The sequence below is a fragment of the Coturnix japonica genome, chromosome 4 (genome assembly GCF_054131305.1).
Source record: "Coturnix japonica strain WE chromosome 4, WE-NBRP24, whole genome shotgun sequence".
Classification (NCBI taxonomy): Eukaryota; Metazoa; Chordata; class Aves; order Galliformes; family Phasianidae; genus Coturnix; species Coturnix japonica.
This window is the reverse complement of record NC_140666.1, coordinates 49,310,177-49,329,977: the sequence shown is the minus strand read 5'-3', so window position 1 is coordinate 49,329,977 and position 19,801 is coordinate 49,310,177. Positions and strand designations below refer to the sequence as shown.

The following is a 19,801-nucleotide window of genomic DNA, read 5'->3' as shown; positions in this document are numbered from 1 at the left end:
AGCAGAATCCATTCCACATCTCAAATAGGAGGCTGAGTTGTCTGTGTGCAACCATTGAACGCCTGTCATTTCGGTGATAATACAGAGCTCGTTTACTTCAGGCTGTGCTGTTGGAGGGCTGCAAGCTGCAGGCTACAAAACTTAAACCTATTTCCTTTTAAACTTTGCTTTATGATGAATAATTAAGTTGGTAAGAACAACAAAAAAGGCTGGAATGGGCACAAGTGAGAGGAAGAGAATCTCCCCACCTTGAGATTTCTCATGCAAGCTCTTTGTGGAAGCCTTCCTGACCTGAGCTGTTAACCCAGCCAGAACCATCCTATTGCTGTTGTTGGGAGCATCTCACTGAGTCTCTGCAGTTAGAGATTTCATTGCATGAAGACAAATCAAAGCCCTCTGGAGCCAGCAAGGAAGAAGGGACCCCATCCCACATCACCGTCCCACCTCAGAGGATGAAGGGACCCTGTGGTCACTGATGTCCATTGTTAAATGCAGTGTCTGTAGCATCTTAGAGCTAGCTCTCATGTACCCTGGACACACTTAACCTGCTTAATTGCCTACAAAGGCAATTGAGGCCAGAGCAGCAGAGCAGTTTACATCCAGAGGGAAGCGAATGGAGATTTACCCAAGGACTTACCCCGCATGTTTCCCTTGAACTGCTATGGCCCTCCGTTTTTGTTTTTGTTGCTCTTTGCACAACAGGGCTTTCTTTGCTCTGCAAAAGCCACGTGACCGTCTGAAAGCTCAGCTGCTCAGCATCACTCGCGTTACCCAGCGTAGCAGGCTGAACAGAAATGGCGCTTGTGCCTCTTAATTAGAGACTGAAATCCCTGTGCATCTGTGTACCCAAATTAAGCATTCAACTCCCTGAGGGGCCTGGGTTCCCAGATGGCTTTCATTGTTGGATGCAGCCCCTGCACTTGCAGCTGCCTGTGCTGGAATGGGGAGCTGCCAGCCCGGCCTGGTGGTCGGCAGGGAGGGAGCAGCCCCTGCTTCAATGGAGATGTTTGGCAAAGCCACTCTGGCTTCAGCACTGCTTGTCTGGTGAAAAGAGCTCTTTTTAAATAGATTTGCAGGGAGATTGATGGCGTGCATGGGAGCTGCTGGTCCTGCAAGTGAGAACTTGACATCTTTCAAGTGCTGAACTAATAAAAGCATTACAATTATTAGAGCAGGTTTATTTTCTTTAACCAGGCTATTTGATAATTTGTTGAAACGTTGTTTTGGGGAAACTAGCTTTGTCTATCCATGCAGGAGTATGACTCATTTAAAATAGAGGCAAGCTCCTCCTCGGTCCTGAATTGAACTTCAGTGGTTGCAATGCTCCTGCACTCTCTGTTTAACTTAGCAGCAGCTCAGGCTAAAAAGGCAGATGTAAAAGACTATCTATGATGCTTCCTTATGTTATCTCTCACCTCTAAAGCAATGTCTGTGGTCCAGGATGCTTGAAGCGAAGCAAACCGAAAACCAGAAAACCACTTTGGATGCAGGGAGTTGTTTTCCACCTTAGTGTCCTTTATTGCTTCTCTCCGGTGTTTACTACAAGAAGAGGCTCCAGGTGGTGTCTGCAGGGGAGGTGTGTGCAGAAATGAGGCACTGGAGGCTGGGAGATGGAGGAGGATAGCCCTGAGGGAAGGCACAGTCAAAATGCCTGAGCGAAGAAAGCTTGTACCTCTGTGAAGGTGCAGGCGAGCCCTCATGGCACAGAGCCTTTTCTGCATGGGTTAGAAGTAATGGGGGCTGTGGGTAGCTGCAGTCCCTGCAGGAGGGGCTGGCTTAACTGCTGGGCACCAAAAACCATGAGTGGTTCTTCGTGCTGTCCTGCTCTATGCCAGCCTCAGTCTGACTCAGATGGTTGTCACGCAGAAGCAGAGCCTTTAGAGACAGGTTTTGTCTGTGAGCTGTACAGCAGCAGCTGCATGGACGTGTTTCAACAGCAGAGCTATGAACTGGAAAAATAACCACAGCAGCGACACGTTGCATCGTTGGTGCTGTAGTGTCTGTAGTTTGTCTGCTAGGCTTTGGGGGATGGGGACAGGAGGATGCAATTTGTCCCTTCTGGTTTGGACACCCAGACATTTGTCTTTGCATCCACTCTTGAGTTCTGAGAGTCTTATAGCTTGAAAATAAACTGCATCAGAGTTGCTGTGTCATCAGAATCAGCAGTTGCTCTCCAGCACTGCCAGCCCTGGCATCTTTGGAAGGAAACTATGCTTATGTGAGATATACATCCTACCAAAATAAGAATGCACCCTAGGCTAGCAAGGTTCTATGGGATTCAAAGATGTAAATAAAAAAGATGAGAAGAATTAAAGAAAGGCTTCTTTACAAGCAGGAAAGCGTTCCAATTTTCCTTTTCCAAACCAAGAACTTGGAAGTGTAGTATTTAGAAGGGAGATAGCCCCTCACTCAGATCCCATCCAGAAACAAAAAGAAGGAAAAAAACATCTAATTTAGCAGCATTACCAGCAAGAGATGGAGCTGGATGGATCGAGTTCTTCAGTTTAATGGTGCAAGCAAATGGAGTGGCAGCGATGCAGGAAGATGGGAGTACATAACTCAGTAATGGAACTTGCTACTGTATTAGGGTGTTGTTTTCCACAGAGGCTGAAGATGAGGGGTGTTCTCATTAGTGGATATTCAGTTCCAGGTCACCCTGGTCCAAGCACGAAGGATTTGTCTTCCTTTCTAGAAGGAGTGGACAGGACCATGGGTGTGTTAGGAGCTGATGTGCTGTAGCTGTTGGTATGTGGCTGTACGTAGGTGTGGAGTTTCCTGTAGGATTCCATCATCCAGCTGGGCTGGACGTGCCCTAGAAAGTGGGTGCTTTTCCTTCTGTGTGAGCAAGAATGTTTGCATATAGCAGCAAATAACAAACTGCCATGCTGTGGCTTTATGTAGAGGGGCTGGATTCCCTCCTGAAGTTCTGGAAGCAGAGGAATTGTTATTGGTTCTGAAAGGAAGCAAAAGTATTCATCAGCATAACAAGCCTTGAGAATAATTGCTGGAGTCTGTTATCTCTTTGTTGTCTATGTGTAATTCCTGTTAGCTCTGATATTAATGATGGAGCTTTTTGTTTGAAGGAAACATACAGCCTTTGCTTTGAATTATGGTGCTTGAATCTGCTGCTTGGAAAAGTTCTGTGATAATGCCTGAGTTCCCCTTCAACCCGGCTACTGGTGAAACTGGAAGCACTGGTTACCGGCTGCAGCCTTAGGATTTAGTTGTGTATTTGAACGGCATCCCGCTCTGTCCTCTGGCAGCAGTAGACCAGATTTCACCTGCCCCTTGCTGTACCAGAACTGTGCTTCTTCAGCAGCTGTCTATGCATGCACCCTGTGAAGCTTTGCACTGCTGGACAAAGCACCCTGAGGCTGGGAGTCATGTTGCCATTCCTTCTGGTACCCGTAGGATTAGCAGCTTGAGCATGCCAAAAAGTAAAATAGGAATTGGGAGATCTGTTTGTTTAGGAAAGCGAGTCTTCTCTCGGGGTCTGCTGCTTGAAAACGTGTCTGCCCTGGCTGATGTGTTTCTTCTGGTTGTCTTTCAGAGTGCTCCAGGAGGACCTGCAGCTCAGTGATAGTGAAGAGAGTGGTGACGACCAAGTCAGTTTTAGATGTTTTATCCCCTCTGCACACAGACATCCCATAAAATCATCGCAGCTTGTTGCATTGCTCTGAGCTCCTAAAGCTAACCTTTCCTTCCCCTCTCCCATTTGTTTTTTGAACAAAACAGGTTGTTGAACGGCCACCTTCTTCACTTGATCCTCCAAGGTACATGTTTGTTCCCAGACTGCTAGTTAGACCAAATCTCTTGGAAGAGGGGGGAGAACTTTGCTTTTTTGTGCATGAGATGTATGGGAATGGGATCCTTTTTCTGCTCTGGTTTGTAGCTGCCTGAAGCTGCTGTTCAGCTTTGGTTTCAGTTACAGAAAGTTTAAATTAGAAATAAATAATCCAGGCAAGCTGGATTTTGCTTTTGAACCAGAATTGTATTCAGCCAACTGTTCTCCCTTTGCCATGAGTGGGAGATGAAGGTTTTATTATTTCCAGAGGTATTTTTTTTTTTTAATTCTGATGTTTTATCTGTGGATATGGCTGTGTTTTCCTTTGGCCTTCTCACCTTTCCTTCCAGTGCCAAAATAAGGGGTTTAGGTTTTATTTCTGGATACTGCCATATCAATATAATAAGTAAACTTCACGAGTGCTGCTTTCTAATTTTGTCTCCTGGTGGCCTTGCAGTGCCCTGCAGTCCCAGCCCGAGAGCGTGGCATCAGCACATTCCAACAGCACAGAGTCAGGGAGCAGCAGTGACTCAGACAGCTCTTCAGACTCTTCAGAGACAGAGAGCAGCTCGAGTGACAGTGAAGCCAACGACCCTCCGAGAGTGTCAGCTCCTGAGGTGAATGCAAAGTAAATGTAGAGGCTGCTTAATGTGGACTCGCTGCTGTCAGACCTGAAATATGGTCGTCCTTCAGGTGTCCCGGTGACACCTCTGCTGTATCATCAAAACTCCTCCTGCCTTTTGCTTCTCTGCCAGAGTTTGTCAACCGAATAACCCTCAGTAATACTTTTACGTGCCTAACCTTGAAACGCTCCCCTTGTCTTTCGGCATCATTGGCTGGCATTGCTGGAGAATTTATGCCTTCACCTGTGTGGTACAAGCAAATTGTAGGTGGGAACTGTAGCTTGCCACAGTGCTTTGGGGCCTATCTCTGGAAGTGCAGCTGCTGCTGCCCCTGTTCAGTTCCTGCATGTGAGTGGCAGACTCAGCTTCTCCCAGATCGCAGCAGAAGGGATAGGACCTGCAGGAAGGGCAGGAATGTGCTTAGCTTTGCTTCTGTTGGGTTTGGCTCAGATAGTGCTGCACTGGCATTTCTGAGGCTGTTATGGGGAAATGCAGGGAAATGGAGCTCAGTGCCTCAGAGTTGCATAATGACCGAGAGAGTGCAGCTTTTAAAAATCCGCTGCAGCTGTGTTCATGTCCCATAGCTTAAAGCAGTCCTCCAGTTCGCAGGACATTCTTAGGCCATTAGGAACGTGCATGGTTCAGCCTGATGGACTGCAGCTTACGTAAAGCAATTCACTGTCTACTCTGAGGGACTCACACGAAGTCCAGAAACTCCATCGTTTATTCCCCCTGTCCTCTATAGCTCAAACTTCCCTTTCTTTTACCTTAGAATCGCACTAACGTTTCACATCTAACACCTTTCACATTTCAGCAGTTCACTTGCAGACTTTGCCTTGTGCAATGGGAGAAACAGATGCCTTCTCATACCCAGTTGTGCCTGCTTTATACTGATAATGTTACACGATAAGATGGTTCTCACTCTAGTTAAACCCTAGTTATTGTGAACTGACCATTTTATACCCATTTTTATTCAGCAACCTCCTGATCCATTTTGCACAAGGAGCAGGTTAGCGCTCTTGGCTTATTTTTATTAGATCCAGCTCTTCATATGAGAGCAAATAATTCAAGAAATATAGTTAATATTTCCTTGTTTGTATTTTGTTTTTAAAAAATACTGTCTCCTTATCCTTTGTGTTTGGAAAGGCTGAACATCCCTGTGAGGGTGTAGATCACACACGGTAGCTGATGATAAGTGCAGAACAGGGTCAACATCTGCCACTGTCTGATAGCTGCCTACTTACACTATTATCCAAAACCTACCATGTTCCTAAGTGAGGCCTTGATAGTGTTAACAACAACAAAATGCTCCTGAGGAGCTAATAAGTAAAAAATGGTAGCGAAAATAGGGAAGAGATCATTATCTGAAAACAAGAATGGATTTATTTATTTATTATTTAATTTTATGTGATTAAACCAAGTCTGTTTTTAAGCCAGGCTCCTCTTTGGAGTCGTGGCTGAAGACATGTTACTGTGTTCTGCTGCACAAAGGAGGGCTGAGTCTGGGTGGAGAAGAAAACCACTGCAGAAGGGATTAATTAGTCCTGGAAGACCTTTCCTGTGCTAGAGCTTTTTTTTCTGAGAAGTGCTGTGGCTGTTCTCAGAATAGGGAGTTGTGGCTGAGAAATAAGTGGTATTTTCTGAACTGGCTCCAGAGAATTGTGCCCTTAATTTGCAATTTGCAGCTTTGATGTCTGTTTTTATGGCTGCTTGGTTAACTCTCTTTTCAATTTGTCAGACCTTTGTTTTGATCTGTAGAGCTTCTCCTAGTCGTGTGATATATCTGGTCAATGTAGCTCAGTGGTAGCTCATACCTTGTGTGATGAGAGGGACCTAACTGTCAGCACAGGCAGAGGGCTCAGAAGAGGCCGGGCTTGATGTGTTGGCTGTATACTTTCTTTTGATAAATGCTTTAAAACACAGGAGCGTGCCAGCGTACCTGTCAGACTTCAGTGAGATGTGACAGCTCTTGATCATCTTGTTCAAATGATTTGGTAAAAGCATCGTGAGGATAGCACCTGCTTTGTTTTTGCAGTGGGTATGTCTGTGCACATCTGACTGTGCAGGGTGCTGGTTAGTGGCACAGAGCACACCAAGGTGAAGCTTTTGTGCAGAGCAGCCTCTCACTGCATGACAAGTGGGGCTGGAGAAACTCTGGTGTGTTGTGCCACATGTTTGACTGGTCCTGTGTAAAAAGGATGCCTGTGCTTCTGAATTAAGGGTTGGTCTTCATGTACCAGAGCATTCCTTCTTTCTCACGGTCTTTTGCCTTCAAGATCATTTAACAGTACAGGGAAGCTTGGGTTCTGATAGCCAGTGCTCAGTTTGAGATAAAGATGTCAGCCTTGCGTACTTCCTTTCTCTTTCTATCTGCAGCCCGACCCACCAATTTCCAATAAGTGGCAGCTTGACAACTGGCTTACCAAGGTGAACCCACCAGCAGTGCCAACAGAAAGCTCCAGCGACACTGCCTGCTCAGATGGCCACGAGGAGGACAAGGAGCAGCCCATCAGCAACAGTTCCTCCTGCGAGCATGTTGCACCGAGGGAGCCTTACGAGAGGAACTCCATCCAAGCAGCCCAGGCTCCTCAGGATGTTCATCTTCCGACCCAACTTGGCTGCCAGAAGTCTCCTGTGCGCACTGAGGAGCCCTCACAGAGGCACACGGTGGGAATCAAAAGGCCCAGCAAGCTCCCGGTACATGAAGAGCCCAAGGGAGGCCTGAAGGTGGAGAGCGAGCCTGCTCCTTATGAGATCAGAGAGCAGACTTGCAGAGAGAAGCCAAAACCCAAAACAAAAAGCAGACCCAAATCCTGTGACCAAAAAGAACTGAAACCCCAACTGCAGGAGGCTCCTAAGGAGAAGAAGCACAAGAGCTCCCACCACGCCAACGCCCTGCTGGACCACGGACCCGTGAGGGATGTTCTGGAAGGCAGTGCCCAGGAGCGTCCCACTCTCAAACACCTTCCTGAGGGCCAGGACGCAGCTCCCACCAGGACTAGTGGCCACAGGTCTGCTGCTGAGGTCAAAGAGGGTTTTCACAAGGGGAAACTTCCTCTGCCCACCAAGGAGAAGAAGTTGCTGCCACCAGTGAGTGACGTGCCTGGCAGTCCCAGCCTCCTGGTTAGAATTGATCTCCCCCTCCTGTCAAGAGTTCCCCAGCTTCCTGAGAAGGGAAACCAAAAGAAGAGAGCGGAGGTGAGGGAGCACCCTGGCATCAAGGGGCTGGACTTGGAGAAGAAAAGCACAGACACTCCTGACAGGTCCTTCAAAAAGAGGAAGGTGAGAGGTGGAGGTGGAGGTGGGTTTGTGCAGAGACCACGATGGTGTACATAGAACTGCCTGAAAAACCCCTGCAATGTGGTTTGTTCCTTCTTCATAGCTTCAGGGTGGACTCATTAACCTACTACTGCAGCGTTGCCAAATTTTTAAAGGGACCTCTTGTCAAAAACTATCCACTGATGTTTCTTATTGGTCAGAAATCCACTGCTGAGTAAACAAAAAGCCCAGCAAGCTGTCTAACAAATGCTTTGGTGTTTCCAAAAAATTAATCCTAGTTTCAGCTCTAGGAGAGCTTTGCGGGGCTGCAGTGCCTTCTCTGTGCACCTCGTGTTACAGACATGGCCTCAGCCATCAGCTGTCCCTTTCAGGAGAGCATGCTGCCCTCAACCCTTGTTCTGCAGCTAACAACTATATTATCCTACAATTAGAATAGTTGCTTTTCCTTGAGTTACAGTACAACATTCCTTCAGGAGGAGGTGGCTTAGCATGTGTGGGTGAATAACCTTGGTTTGGGGCAGGTTTCATTTGCTCCTGTTACCTCATGATCTTCCTGTGGTTGTGTGGGAGAACTGAGAAGAGCAGGGAGACAGTGAAGAAACGTGGATGCCCCAGTGGTTCCTGTCCTGTGGTACAGCAGGAAGAAGGCAGGCAGTGAATCTGTCACTGCTCCTACCGGTCTCTCCAGAGCCAAAGAGGAGCTATCTGATGCCAGGCACATCGTGCCCCGCAACCTGAGCGTCTGATGGCAGGAAAGCCCATGTCCTGGCCTCGCCACGCGTGTTGGGTCAGTGTGCCACAGTGCCCTTGGCAGCATAGGCTCCCTCACAGCCAGCTGGGTCAGCTGCAGCTGCCAGACCTTTTCTGAAGCAGTGTGGAGATCAACCTGAGAAATGGCGTAAGGATGTGATCCCAGTGCTGGAGCCCTGCCCTGATGGCTCTGCACCGTCCACGTGCAACCCGCCACGCTGCATCACCCAGTTTGTATCACAGCATCTGTGGAGCGTGCATAAAAGGTGTCCTTTATTACCCCTCTGCCTCGGTGGTTCTTGCTGTACTGAAGGACAGTGTGTAGGCAGCACATCACCTTGTAATTGATTCTTGCTGGTAACACCTGAATCCCTGCACCTGTCAGGAATCTGAGTGGTTCAAGTCTCCGATGAGTATGCAGAAATCACATCATGAAATGTGTGTTTTCAGCTATGGAAGTACGTTAGTTTTCAGCTGTTGGCATGGAGAGCTTTAGCTGTTCCATCCCCTCCATGACGAAACAATTGTTCTGTCCAAGCACAAGTGGATAAAGGTCATTTCAGGATACTCAGCCTGAAATCCACTGTACTCTGGCTTTCCACTTTGCTGGTTCCAATCTCTTGTTTTTAATGCAAAACCACGAAAGTTAGCTGGTTTGATCTGCACTTCATGTGAAATTTGATTTTATTTTGTTTGTGTTTGTTAGAGAGAAAAGGAGAAGGACATTGATAGCAAGAAAAGGAAGTTGGGCAAAGAAGCAAAATCATTGCAGTCTTCACCTAACAAAGACTCCTGTAAATTGAAGTGAGTATATGGTGGTGGGATGGTAGAAAGGTGCATTAAACTGAGCATTTCTTTATGACTTAAGACAGGAGCTGCACCTTCCATTCTTAACGTGCCTTTGGAAACATAATCTGCTGCAAATTTGTCTGCCACGTGGCTATGGGAGCGTAATTTGCCTTTTTATTTGTTGCAGATGTGCAGCTGCCCTTAGTATTCCTCATTTTCCTCTCCCTTTGTAACACTTAAGGTGATGTTTTGGTGCTTGGCCTCCTCCTACACTTGCATTTTGTTGCTGTAAAAGCTGCATGTGGTGGCGCTTGTCCCGATTTCTGTCAGATGAAACGAAATGAAGACTCGGCCATTTGAAACACAAGCGTATCCATCCTGCAGTTCAGATTGCTGAACTGATCCATCCATTACACACAGCTCAAAAAATCTGTTGAGGCTGCAGGAAATGAAATTGCTGGTTGTGCCAGCGCTGCTTTTCCTTCTAGGCTGATATCCACGCAGTGGCACTGCCATCTTTCAGAAGAGATACTGTGCAACAAAATGATTGCGTGGAGTCTGGCGTTTCTGTTGGAAATAATGCGGCAGATTGCCTGCCTGCTGGGACCCTGTCTGACTGCATTGGTAATCCCTGGTCAGGAGCATTTCCCTTCTCCCCTCAGACCGTCCCATTGTGTAGCTGAATGGGTGCACATTCACTGTGCCTTGTGAACCACACCAGGATTTTCAGGTGGCTTTCATAGCCAGAAATGTCTCCTTTATTCCACCAACTGCCTGGGCAGTGCTTTAGCTCTGCTAAAACTCCCCTCATGATTTGCACAACACAGACCACTAGCATTTTGGCTGGGTCTGTGTGAAGTCTTCCAAGAATCTATTTCAATGGGCAGCGCTCCCGAGAGAGGAGACTGGTGCATCCATCATGGGCTGCTGCAGTCATTTTCAGCTTACTCATGGCCTGAGCTTGAGGTATTGGCTTGGATTTGTTGAGGTTTGCATCCTGACTCAGCTGCTTCTCTGTAGGGAAAACCTTGACAGTCTTACAGCACTAATCTGTCAGAACCCATGTTTAGCACTCCTTGCTGCTGAGTTCTGCTTATAGCTGCAGGAGTTCCCTCATAATCCCAACCCCAGATGATGGATATTTGGCCCAGTATTATTAAATATGATCAGCTCTGCCATTTAAAAGCACAGCATTTTCAGTCTTTCTCCCTTGAATCCTCACGTGTGTTGCCTAGTAGAGTTGGCAACTCCTGAAGGACCAACAGGGCTTAATTCTGCTGAGGCCTTGATTCTGCATGGGATCATGTGTCAGGACAGGTGTCGGTGACAGCAGAAGATGCCTTATTCCATAGCAGGCGAACAGAGGCAGCGCAGTGGATCCCTTGCCATCTTGGGCGATTGGTCCTGGAAATTTTCCTTGCACCTCCTCCCTTTTTCAGTGAAAAGGTGCTGTGGCATTTTTGCAGCATCTGCTTGCATGTGTTTCCTGCAAGGATGAGTCCAGAGGCTTATTCCTACCTCTGGAGCAACCTGCTTGTGTGTTGCTGACAGCTGAACGCAGGGTATCTAACACACAGCAGGATCCCTGAAGCTTCATCTTTGTTTCTGATAGAATCTTTGTTAATAAGTCATCTTGCATTTCTGAAGCAATTTAAACAGTCTTGGTACACAGCGTGTTTAAGGATGATTTTTTATTATAACAAAAAGACCCAACACCCTTAATATTGTATAGATAACGTATTCATCCCAACTGCAAAATTCACTTCCCATCTCCAGAGCATGGAACGCTTCGTCTGAGACCCAGAACAAAGATCTCGGGCAACCCCTGCCACTGCCGCCTATGTCTCCCACTCATCCTGCACCAAAGCCAACCAAGAAGGCCCACAAGAGGCCCAGGAGCGAGAATGGCCAGCCGCCTGCCACTGCCAGCAGCACTGCCCTGGACACAAGCAACCACAAGGATCCTTCTTCCGCCAAGCAGAAGAAAATGGTGGAAAACCACTCTGAGCAGGTGAAGGGCAGCAAAGTAGGTATTGGGTATTAATGGTGGGATGCGTCCTGCAACTTGTGGCTGCTGCTTGATTCTCGTTAGAAACCCGTCTGTGGGTTATTAAGTGGGGAGAACAGTAAGAGAAAGCTCTTTGAAATATATTTGTCCCTTCAGCAGTCTGTGACTGTATCTTGCTAGCTTAAACGGCTTGCATTAAAAAATATTGTTAATGATTCTTGCAGCTGGGTCTTCACATTAGTGGGTTAGAAAATTGAACTGTGTTGCTGTTTCTGAGTGCCTGGACGTGTGTGGTCCAGAACTTTCATGTGTGTGCACACTGATGGAGACTGTGCACGCTGTATTAGCTGGCTTCTCACTACGTTCTTTTTCCTGACATTGTAGTTAGTAATGCAGAATCAGCAGTTGCAGTGGTTAAGATAGATGTAAGTGTGAATGGATATTACCAGTTCCTGTCTTTTCCAGTGGCTGTGAAAAATGTGCTGCTGGCAGCCTTACTGCTGTCTAAGCTGTTGTACAAGGAAACCTGCTGCCTAATTTCTGCCTGCTCAGGGAATGTTTGAATGGCATTAAAACCTCAGCAGCAGCCTGGTGGGAAGCCAGGTTTTCATTTCCAGTATTGGTTCGGGGTCTGGGAAAGAAGAGGGGGAGGAGCCTTGAAAAGCAGCTTCTATTTCAGACAAGTAAACATTTTCACTTCAAATTTAGGAAAGCCGTGTTTCAGAACTATTCTAAGTGGGTCTCTCTAATCAGCTTTATCTTTGCTCCTGATTTTTCAGGGATCTGCAGGGGATGTCACAAATCCTTTACCAGTGCCTTCTGTGCCAAATGGTACCTCCAAACCAAGGAGACCTCAAATCAAGTTTGAAGGGTAGGTAAGATTTTGTTTTGTGCTCCTGTGAAGATGCTGGGCAAGGTTGGCCATGCAGCTGCCATGGCTCCTGCTTTGTACTGAGCATTGCTTTTGTTAGACCTGCCTTGTTGCTTCTCGGATGTCCCCACAAAGCAGTTGTCTCTCTTTTTAGCTGCTCTCAGTTTGAGGGAAGCTGCTGTTGAAGTCAGGTACTTGTTTAACTCAGAGACATTCCACTCTGCATGGGAGTGTGCCTGACAGCAAGGGATGGTGTTAGTTTCTTTGAGTCGTGGCAGGTGGCAGGCCCTAGGTTATGAACCTCTAAACAGGCAGATGACATTCATGTAGTGATTCTTCTAAATCTGATGTGTGTTTGATGGCAGTATCAGCTTGTCTTGGAGTCACATTGTCATCTAGATAAGGAAGGTTAACACTGGTACTTCCCCTACCTTTTGTCTCTTACATTTGTTTTCCTCTGCTCGTGTCCATTTCAGACAGCATTTGACCGAATATTACCTGGAAGAGGCCAAGAAGATGAAGCACGAAGCTGACGCCATGGTAAGCCTGGGCTGTCAGGGGGAAGGTCAGTTGTAGGGGGGTTCACTCTGAAATATCAGGGTCCTGGTGATAACTGCGTTGCTGTTGAACAACAAATGCATGGTGACCAGGACAACATTAGGGGCTCAACAGAGAACCTTCCATCACTACCTGCAGGCCTGATGTGTGCTTTGTAATTTCTTCAAATTCTGCCTGTTTAGAGAGAGAAAAGGAATTCAGGTACACTTGAGTTAAATAGTTTTTGTCATAGTCTGAAAGTGCAAATTTTTTTCAACAGGTGGACAAGACTGGAAAGGCCTTTCAGTACCTCGACGCTGCCCTTTCCTTTGTTGAATATGGGATGGCCCTGGAATCGAATGCAGTAGCACCAAAGCCTGCGTACAGCATCTTCGCTGACACAATAGATCTCCTCAAGTAAGTGGCTTTCGAACCGTGATGATCAGGCAGTGTGCTTGGAGGGAAGCAGCGGTTGTATTTGTTAGTGATACATATGACATCTGTGAGTGGTACAACACAGGGAGCCAGATACTGAATAGAAAAGAGACGGGAACCACTTGATTCATGTTGAAGTTGAGGTTGCGTGAGTATTTTCAACAGCTGCTTTGATTTCCTCCCCATGGAGCTGATTGAAACAGCTGCCAGTAATTTTTTTATAGTGGACTTAAAGACCTTTAAACTTCACTGCTTTCTGATTTTGATGGACTGTGTTTTCACAGTGCTTTGTTGCTTTCTGAGCAGTGTTTGAGGCAGTAGCATACAGCAGATCTTCTAAACAGACTTGAGAACCCTGATGACTAAGAAGATGCTGTTCATTTTGTTCCCTCAGATACGTAATGACACTAAAACCCTTTACGGATGTCTCAGCGTCTTCACATGAACGTGTCTTTGCTGTCTTATGGTGCGTAACTGTTTTGCTGCCTTCATATTCTGTCTGTAGACTTGCTATAGTGAAAGTCCTGGTACTTGGAGGGACAAAGGGAATGAGTTAAATGGGAATCAGAGTTCTTCAGGGGAAAAAACAATATAAAAACCAGAGCAAACCAGAATATGTTTAAAGTGTGCTAGGATATAAGAGACCAGGCACAGAAGGTGCAGGCTCCAAAATTTGACCTGTTGGTAACTGGAGAGTGCATGAAGGCCTTCACCCCAGGTAGTAGAATGGGATTTGCCTGCCCACGTTTTGGCTGTGTAACTGTTGCTGTAGCTGAATCACAGAATCACAGAATTGTAGGGGTTGGAAGGGACCTCTAGAGATCATCGAGTCCAACCCCCCTGTCAAAGCAGGTTCCCTACACCACGTCACACAGGTAGGCGTCCAGGTGGGTTTTGAATATCTCCAGAGAAGGAGACTCCACCACCTCCCTGGGCAGCCTGTTCCAGTGCTCCATCACCCTCACCATAAAGAAGTTCTTTCACACATTCATGCAGAACAGCTGAGCACAGCTGATGCTGATGGTTGAGGGCTCACTCAGCCCCTGACATCCAAAAGCGTCTGTCTCCTTAAAACACAGCCCTTCCTCTTTTTCACAGAATCTGACTCTTCTTAGGCTGAGCGGGAGAGGAAATCATGAACTTGATTTGGCAGAGGCTGATGGGTGCTGGTGCCTACCTGGCACTGTCATTGCTGGCACAGTGGCACCAGGCACGAGTGCTGACTCTTGACTGTCTTTCTGTTCACAGCATGCGCTGCCAGTCCCTCCTGCACATGGCAATGTTTCGTTACAAAAGAGACACTGCAGTAAAGTATTCCAGGATCCTGAATGACCACTTCAAGGTAGGCCGCTTGTATCGCCAGCTCAGGGGCTGCAGTTGGTTCTGATATTGGCCAAGAAAACTAACAAGAACTCTCTTCCTTGCTGCAGAGTTCTTCCAGAGTAACTCAGGCACCTTCTCCGTGTGTTGCAAGGTAAGGTGTAGAAATCTGCATCTGTAAAGGTGTGAGCAGAAACCTAAGTGGGAATCTTTAAGATGCTAACTGCATTTGAGAATGACTTGCCATCCACTCCACCTTGCCACCTCACATCATGTGTAGGGGGCACAAGGGTGTTTCTGCACGCCACAAAACCATGACAATGTGTAGCAGCAAAAGGAAAAGGAAAGCTGCCATTTAAGAGTGCTTGACCCAAAGCTCAGAACACAGGGCCTGTACCTTAAGGACACAGATTAAAAGTTTCCCTGTGTTTTACAGTGATTGTATTTGGGAAGTAGGTGCCCAGTTCCACATTGGTCCCCTTTAAACCCTGTGACTGAGAGGCTCACTTGGTCTAGAGCTAGTTATTTTTCTGCCATGTGTGCACTACAGCCTGCTGATATTAAATGGCCTCCCAGGTGCAGTGGTGGAACTAGTGGCAGGAAGCTGTGATGGGACCTTGCAGGCTAGCAAGCTGGCCACATTAAGTGCAGGTCCAGATGACACCAGATAGCTCCTGGCATGAAATAGCCTTGTGATAGGACAGCTCTGAAAACAGACATTGACGGTGGTGTTTGTTTCTCCTGCAGAAGCACAGGCGTGCCTTCTCCTCATTCTCCAGTGCCCTCTCCTGCCAGATCGATGAGTTCTCAGCAGGGATCAAATGGTAGCAATTGTGGTTGCAATAGCGTTGGCTCTTCAGTCACCATCCCAAGCATCACCTCTTCATACGTCAACATCACTTCCTATGTCCTCTATGCGTATAATATTTGGGAACATGCTGATGCACTGTCCAAGAATAATAAGGGTAAGGTTTCTTCACTTTAGCTCTTCCATTTTGCACACTGTGTTTATTTGTACGAGCTTAATTAAATTCTAACACTTGGTATAACAAACACCATAACTACAGGAGAAAGCCTTAAATACATTGAAATAGACACCTGCGATGTATTGGCAGGTTTTTGGCAGAAGTACTTAGTGATGATATATTGGTGAGTGTTCCAATTGAAAGGTTGTCTTGGCAGCCTCAGATGTCTGTGAACTAAGGGTGAGAGTTCAGGGCAGGAAACCAGGCAAATCGCTTTGTGCTAATGAGAGAAAGCCAGCCCAGGGGTTTTTCTGCTCTTTGTTTTTCCCTTGCAGGGAGCTTAGGTTTTCTGAGTTGGTTCACTTCACTTTCAATCAGATTTGTGCCCAGTAGCCCTGTGTTTCATTTTGTTTGTCAGAATTCTCTGACTCTGAAATTCTTGACTTGAAAATGGTAAGACTGGTTTCCTGCTATGAGACAGTAAGCAAGCAGCACTTGAACTGGAGTCTTTATTGAGTATGTGACAAGCATTTGGCAGTAAAACCACTGCTACGTTCTTATTGCATAGAATCACAGAATCGTAGGGGTTGGAGGGTATCCCCCCCTGGGGATTATCTGGTCCAACTTCCCCACTAAAGTGGGTTCCCTAAAATAGGTTGCACAGGAAAATGTGCAGGCAGGCTTTGAATGTCTCCAGAGAAGGAAGCTCCACGGCTTCTTTGGACAGCTGTTCCAGTGCTCTGTCACCCTCACAGGAAAGTTCTTCCTCCTGTTCCTATGGAATTCCTGTGTTGCAGTCTGTGCCCGCTGCCCCCATCACTGCACACCACAGAAAAGAGCCTGGCCCCACACACTTGATTCCCATCCTTTAGGTAGTGATAAGCACTGATCAGATCCAGTCTCAACCTTCCCTTTTCCAGGCTGAACTGTCCCAGCTCTCTCAGCCTTTCCCCATGCAGGTGCTCCAGGCCCCCATCATCTTTGTTGCCCTTTGCTGGACACTAGAAGTTCCCCATCCTTCTTGAGCTGTGGAGCCCAGAGCTGGGCACGGTGCTGCAGATGTGGCCTCCCCAGGGCAGAGTAGAGGCGAAGGATCACCTCCCTCACGCTGCTGGCCGCGCTCTCTACAACGCACCCCAGTGCTCACAGTGCTGTTGTTCATCACACACACAGTGTTTTGGGGTGAAGGGATATATTGCCAAATATTCTGCGCCTGTTGCTTGAAACCAACCAATCATTTTCTCTCTCTCTAATCTTTTTGCAGAGTTTTTTGCTGAGCTCAGCACAGCGGTGTGCCCTCTGGCACTGACCAGTAGCATGGCCGAAATGGTACACTACACTAGACAGGGTTTACATTGGCTGAGACTGAACACAAGTACGCCTTAACTGGTGCTCTCGGTGGCTAAGTACCTTGAACTCTTTTGCACTTTGGAAGCTTCAGAAACACTCTGGCTTGCTGAATTATTGGATACGAAGCACCTGCAAGGGAAATAAATAAAGGTGAAGTAATCTGGTTACACTGGAAAAAAATGAACTTTATTTTAGGGTAGCATTTTGTTGCCTTGGAAAAGAAGAGACAGAGGAGGGCCTCAGCGTTGATGGCACCTTCGTTTAAAATGGTGAAGTGCAATGAATCATCTGAGTGGCTCTATGTGTTGATGGTCTATAAACATTTCTATTACAAATAACCAGCAGGACAATAATCATACCTGAAGAAGTGCCGACAAGAAGGAAATCTGCCTCCAGAAGTTATTATGCAACACACCACGGTCTGCAATGGTTGTGTGCCTGAAGGAGATGTGGAATGAGTGTATTTGCGAGCGTGAGTACGATCCATCATGTTGGATCTTGGTTTTTGGATGGCGAGTGGCATCCCCATCAATTCAGTACAGACAGCAGAGTGCTCTGACTCGCCGGCCCCAGCCTCACTCACATGTGTTGCCTGCCAGCAGCTGCACTGATGACACCCTGCCAACGGTGCTGCACGTCCACTTCCAAAGTCACGTCACTGTGCCTCCATCTCACCTCACACGCACCCTAACATGACGTTGCTCACCATCTCGCTCGTGAACGCTTTTTTCACAGCTTTTTTCAGCTGTGAAAGCCAAATGCAGCTGGGGCTCGGCATTGGCCCTGCAATGGAGGGATGTTACTCCTGCTGAGGACACCTTGTCTGCTCACACTGCGCCAATTCAGGGGGAGTGGACAGATGTCTTTGGTCACTGTGCTCACTTGAGCGCTGCCCTGGGTGGGAGAGTTGGGACAGGGAGAGGCCATGTGGCCTCATGGGGCACAGAGTGAGTCCTGTGTTCAGACGTTGGCCTGCAGCCCTTGCTGGTCCCAGTGAATATCCAGGAGCAGGATTTGGATACCAAAATCAGGTGCCCTTCACGTGGGAGGTAACTGTGTGCTCTACCTCAGCTAAACCACAGAGTGGGCCCAGGGATGTGCAACCTGTCTTCAAGGGAGCACAAAAGGGAACAGCGAGGTGTTTGTAAGCCTTTGTCCTTGTCAGGAGTTGCATTTTTAGAACTGTGATTTGGCAGGTGGCAGAAGCAGCGAAGGCAGCATCCACGGCACTTGTAGGAAGACAGTCTTCTGTACCCAAAGATTTCCTGTTGCATGACAGCAGCATCTTGCCATCCTCATATCTGATAGTGTGCCTTAGCCCTCTGGTCCCCTCTCACGTTCCTCACAGCTGTGGGAGTGGTGAAGAGGAGGACGATATCCCAAAATAAATTGTGCTTACAGGGAAGAATGTATCTCCGGTCAGTTAGCTCCCTTTCCCTACGTAATTTCAGTGTGGAGGAGCAGGTCTGCACAAGTGCAGCAGTAACCCCTTGCAAAATGCCTGCGGGTAGTTCAGAGGCTCACGAGAATCCGCAGTAAATACTTGGAAGCAGGGGGGGTTCTGCATTACCACACATAGGTCCTGCAGGCGTGGCTTTCCCCTGCTGGGGGCTAACCCAGCAATGCTGTGCCGGAGACGTACCCTTGAGTTGTCGTATGTTCACTTTATTAAAAGCCTTAGTGCATTTCGGGGATAAGCTGCCCCGGGGCAGTGGCGAGGAGTAACTGGGAGCCTGTTCATGGCGTGCAAAGTGGAGGGTCGCTGCCACTTTCTGTTTTCGCCATGCAGTAAGGCTGTGTCCAGGTGCTCCAGCTGAGGAAGAGGGCAGGGAGTGCTGTCGTGGTTGGAAAGCAGCTGGAAGGTGGAAAAGGGTTTCTCATTTCAAAGCCAGGGGTGGGTGGAAGCAGCGCTTTCTTTCTGTTGGTGGAAGAGACAGCTTAAGTTGGAGCTCATTTTCAGAAAGCCATCGTATTTCCATCATGAGCCAGGTGAGAGGCCCGTGAGGGAAAGATGCCCATAGTTTTCACCTGAGTTTGATCAGGCCCTTCAAAAAATGGGGGGAAAGAAAAAAAGAGGATTTGCCATTAGGAAACAAAACCATCCGAGGAAAATTAGAGGTGATGGTTGAGTCCCTGAAGGAGAGGAGGCTGTGGTGGCAATGCAGCATCATTTCCACACAATATTTATTTAGAAGAAATAATGTGTTTGAATTGTTATATGTTCTATTTTTAAGATGCCTTTTATTTAAGAGTTGAAAAGCCCTGCTTCCATGGAGACAGAGATCTCTTCTGTTAACTGAAGGTCAAAGTCTGATTGCAATGTCCTTGTGTTTGGTTTTTCTCCCTTCCATCTTGGTTCTCATTACAAACCTGTATACCTTAAACTTATTTTGGGGGCATGTGTGCCTCTTGTACATAACCTCTGCCCTGTGTGCGACGGAGTGTCCGACATGGTCAATTCGCTCATGTGGGTAATAAACAATACATGAAGTAGCCCGTTTGTTGTGAGTCGTTGCCAGAGTCTTCGTGTTCTAGGAGAGAAATTGCTGTCTGCCCTCTGCTTTGTTTGGTGGCGGTGAATGTCTTTGCTCCCAGGAACAGCGATTTCACCTCTCCACATTGCTGGGATACGCGTTTAATTCAGGTCTTTTCTGCAATACGCTTTGCACCTATCACGTTTGCTGCTAATGGATGTGGTTTTTAATGTAGCATCTGAAGCATTCCGAATACTGGACCCTGTTTTAAATGCTTGCTTTTGTTTTTGGCAAAGCAGCTGCATGAAAGTTGATTGCGGTCTCACTTGGATCTCTCTCTGACGGCTCGTGCTTGCTTTACGTTAATTGCACTGTTAATAATCAAAGTCAACAGCATTCCTGGGCCACTGTCAGCATTTCTGAATATGTTTCCAAACACTGCTATTCCTGACCCATAGGTTTGTACACATATCTGCAACATGCTGCTGCTGCTCTTCTGGGGTGTTGAGTTGAGCAGTGAGGCCCCTGGAAGTCCTATGGGGCTTCTTTCCCCCAGTGTTGTTGAGGTCAGGCTTTTCTTTAGGTCCAGCGTTTTGCTTCAGAATGCTTCTGTTCA

General features: G+C 47.3%; 1 protein-coding gene across 6 annotated transcripts in view; it reads left to right on the top strand.

Annotated features, from left to right (window-relative positions):
• The window catches only part of AFF1 (ALF transcription elongation factor 1), a 49,481-nt gene extending 30,277 nt beyond the window's left edge, over positions 1-19,204 (top strand). For 4 of the 6 annotated variants that reach the window (XM_015861533.3, XM_085546698.1, XM_015861534.3 and 1 more), the window contains 14 exons: positions 3,551-3,605; positions 3,736-3,773; positions 4,242-4,401; positions 6,784-7,689; positions 9,143-9,240; positions 11,002-11,251; positions 12,013-12,104; positions 12,581-12,644; positions 12,922-13,058; positions 13,471-13,542; positions 14,325-14,418; positions 14,507-14,550; positions 15,144-15,361; positions 16,626-19,204. In XM_015861533.3, coding sequence (XP_015717019.2) covers positions 3,551-3,605; positions 3,736-3,773; positions 4,242-4,401; positions 6,784-7,689; positions 9,143-9,240; positions 11,002-11,251; positions 12,013-12,104; positions 12,581-12,644; positions 12,922-13,058; positions 13,471-13,542; positions 14,325-14,418; positions 14,507-14,550; positions 15,144-15,361; positions 16,626-16,747 — 2,350 coding nt within the window. In that variant the 3' untranslated portion in view covers positions 16,748-19,204. The remainder of the gene's footprint in view (positions 1-3,550; positions 3,606-3,735; positions 3,774-4,241; positions 4,402-6,783; positions 7,690-9,142; positions 9,241-11,001; positions 11,252-12,012; positions 12,105-12,580; positions 12,645-12,921; positions 13,059-13,470; positions 13,543-14,324; positions 14,419-14,506; positions 14,551-15,143; positions 15,362-16,625) is intronic. The other 2 variants (XM_085546697.1, XM_015861532.3) reach the window with 1 other exon arrangement.
• The last annotated feature ends 597 nt before the right edge of the window (positions 19,205-19,801 follow it).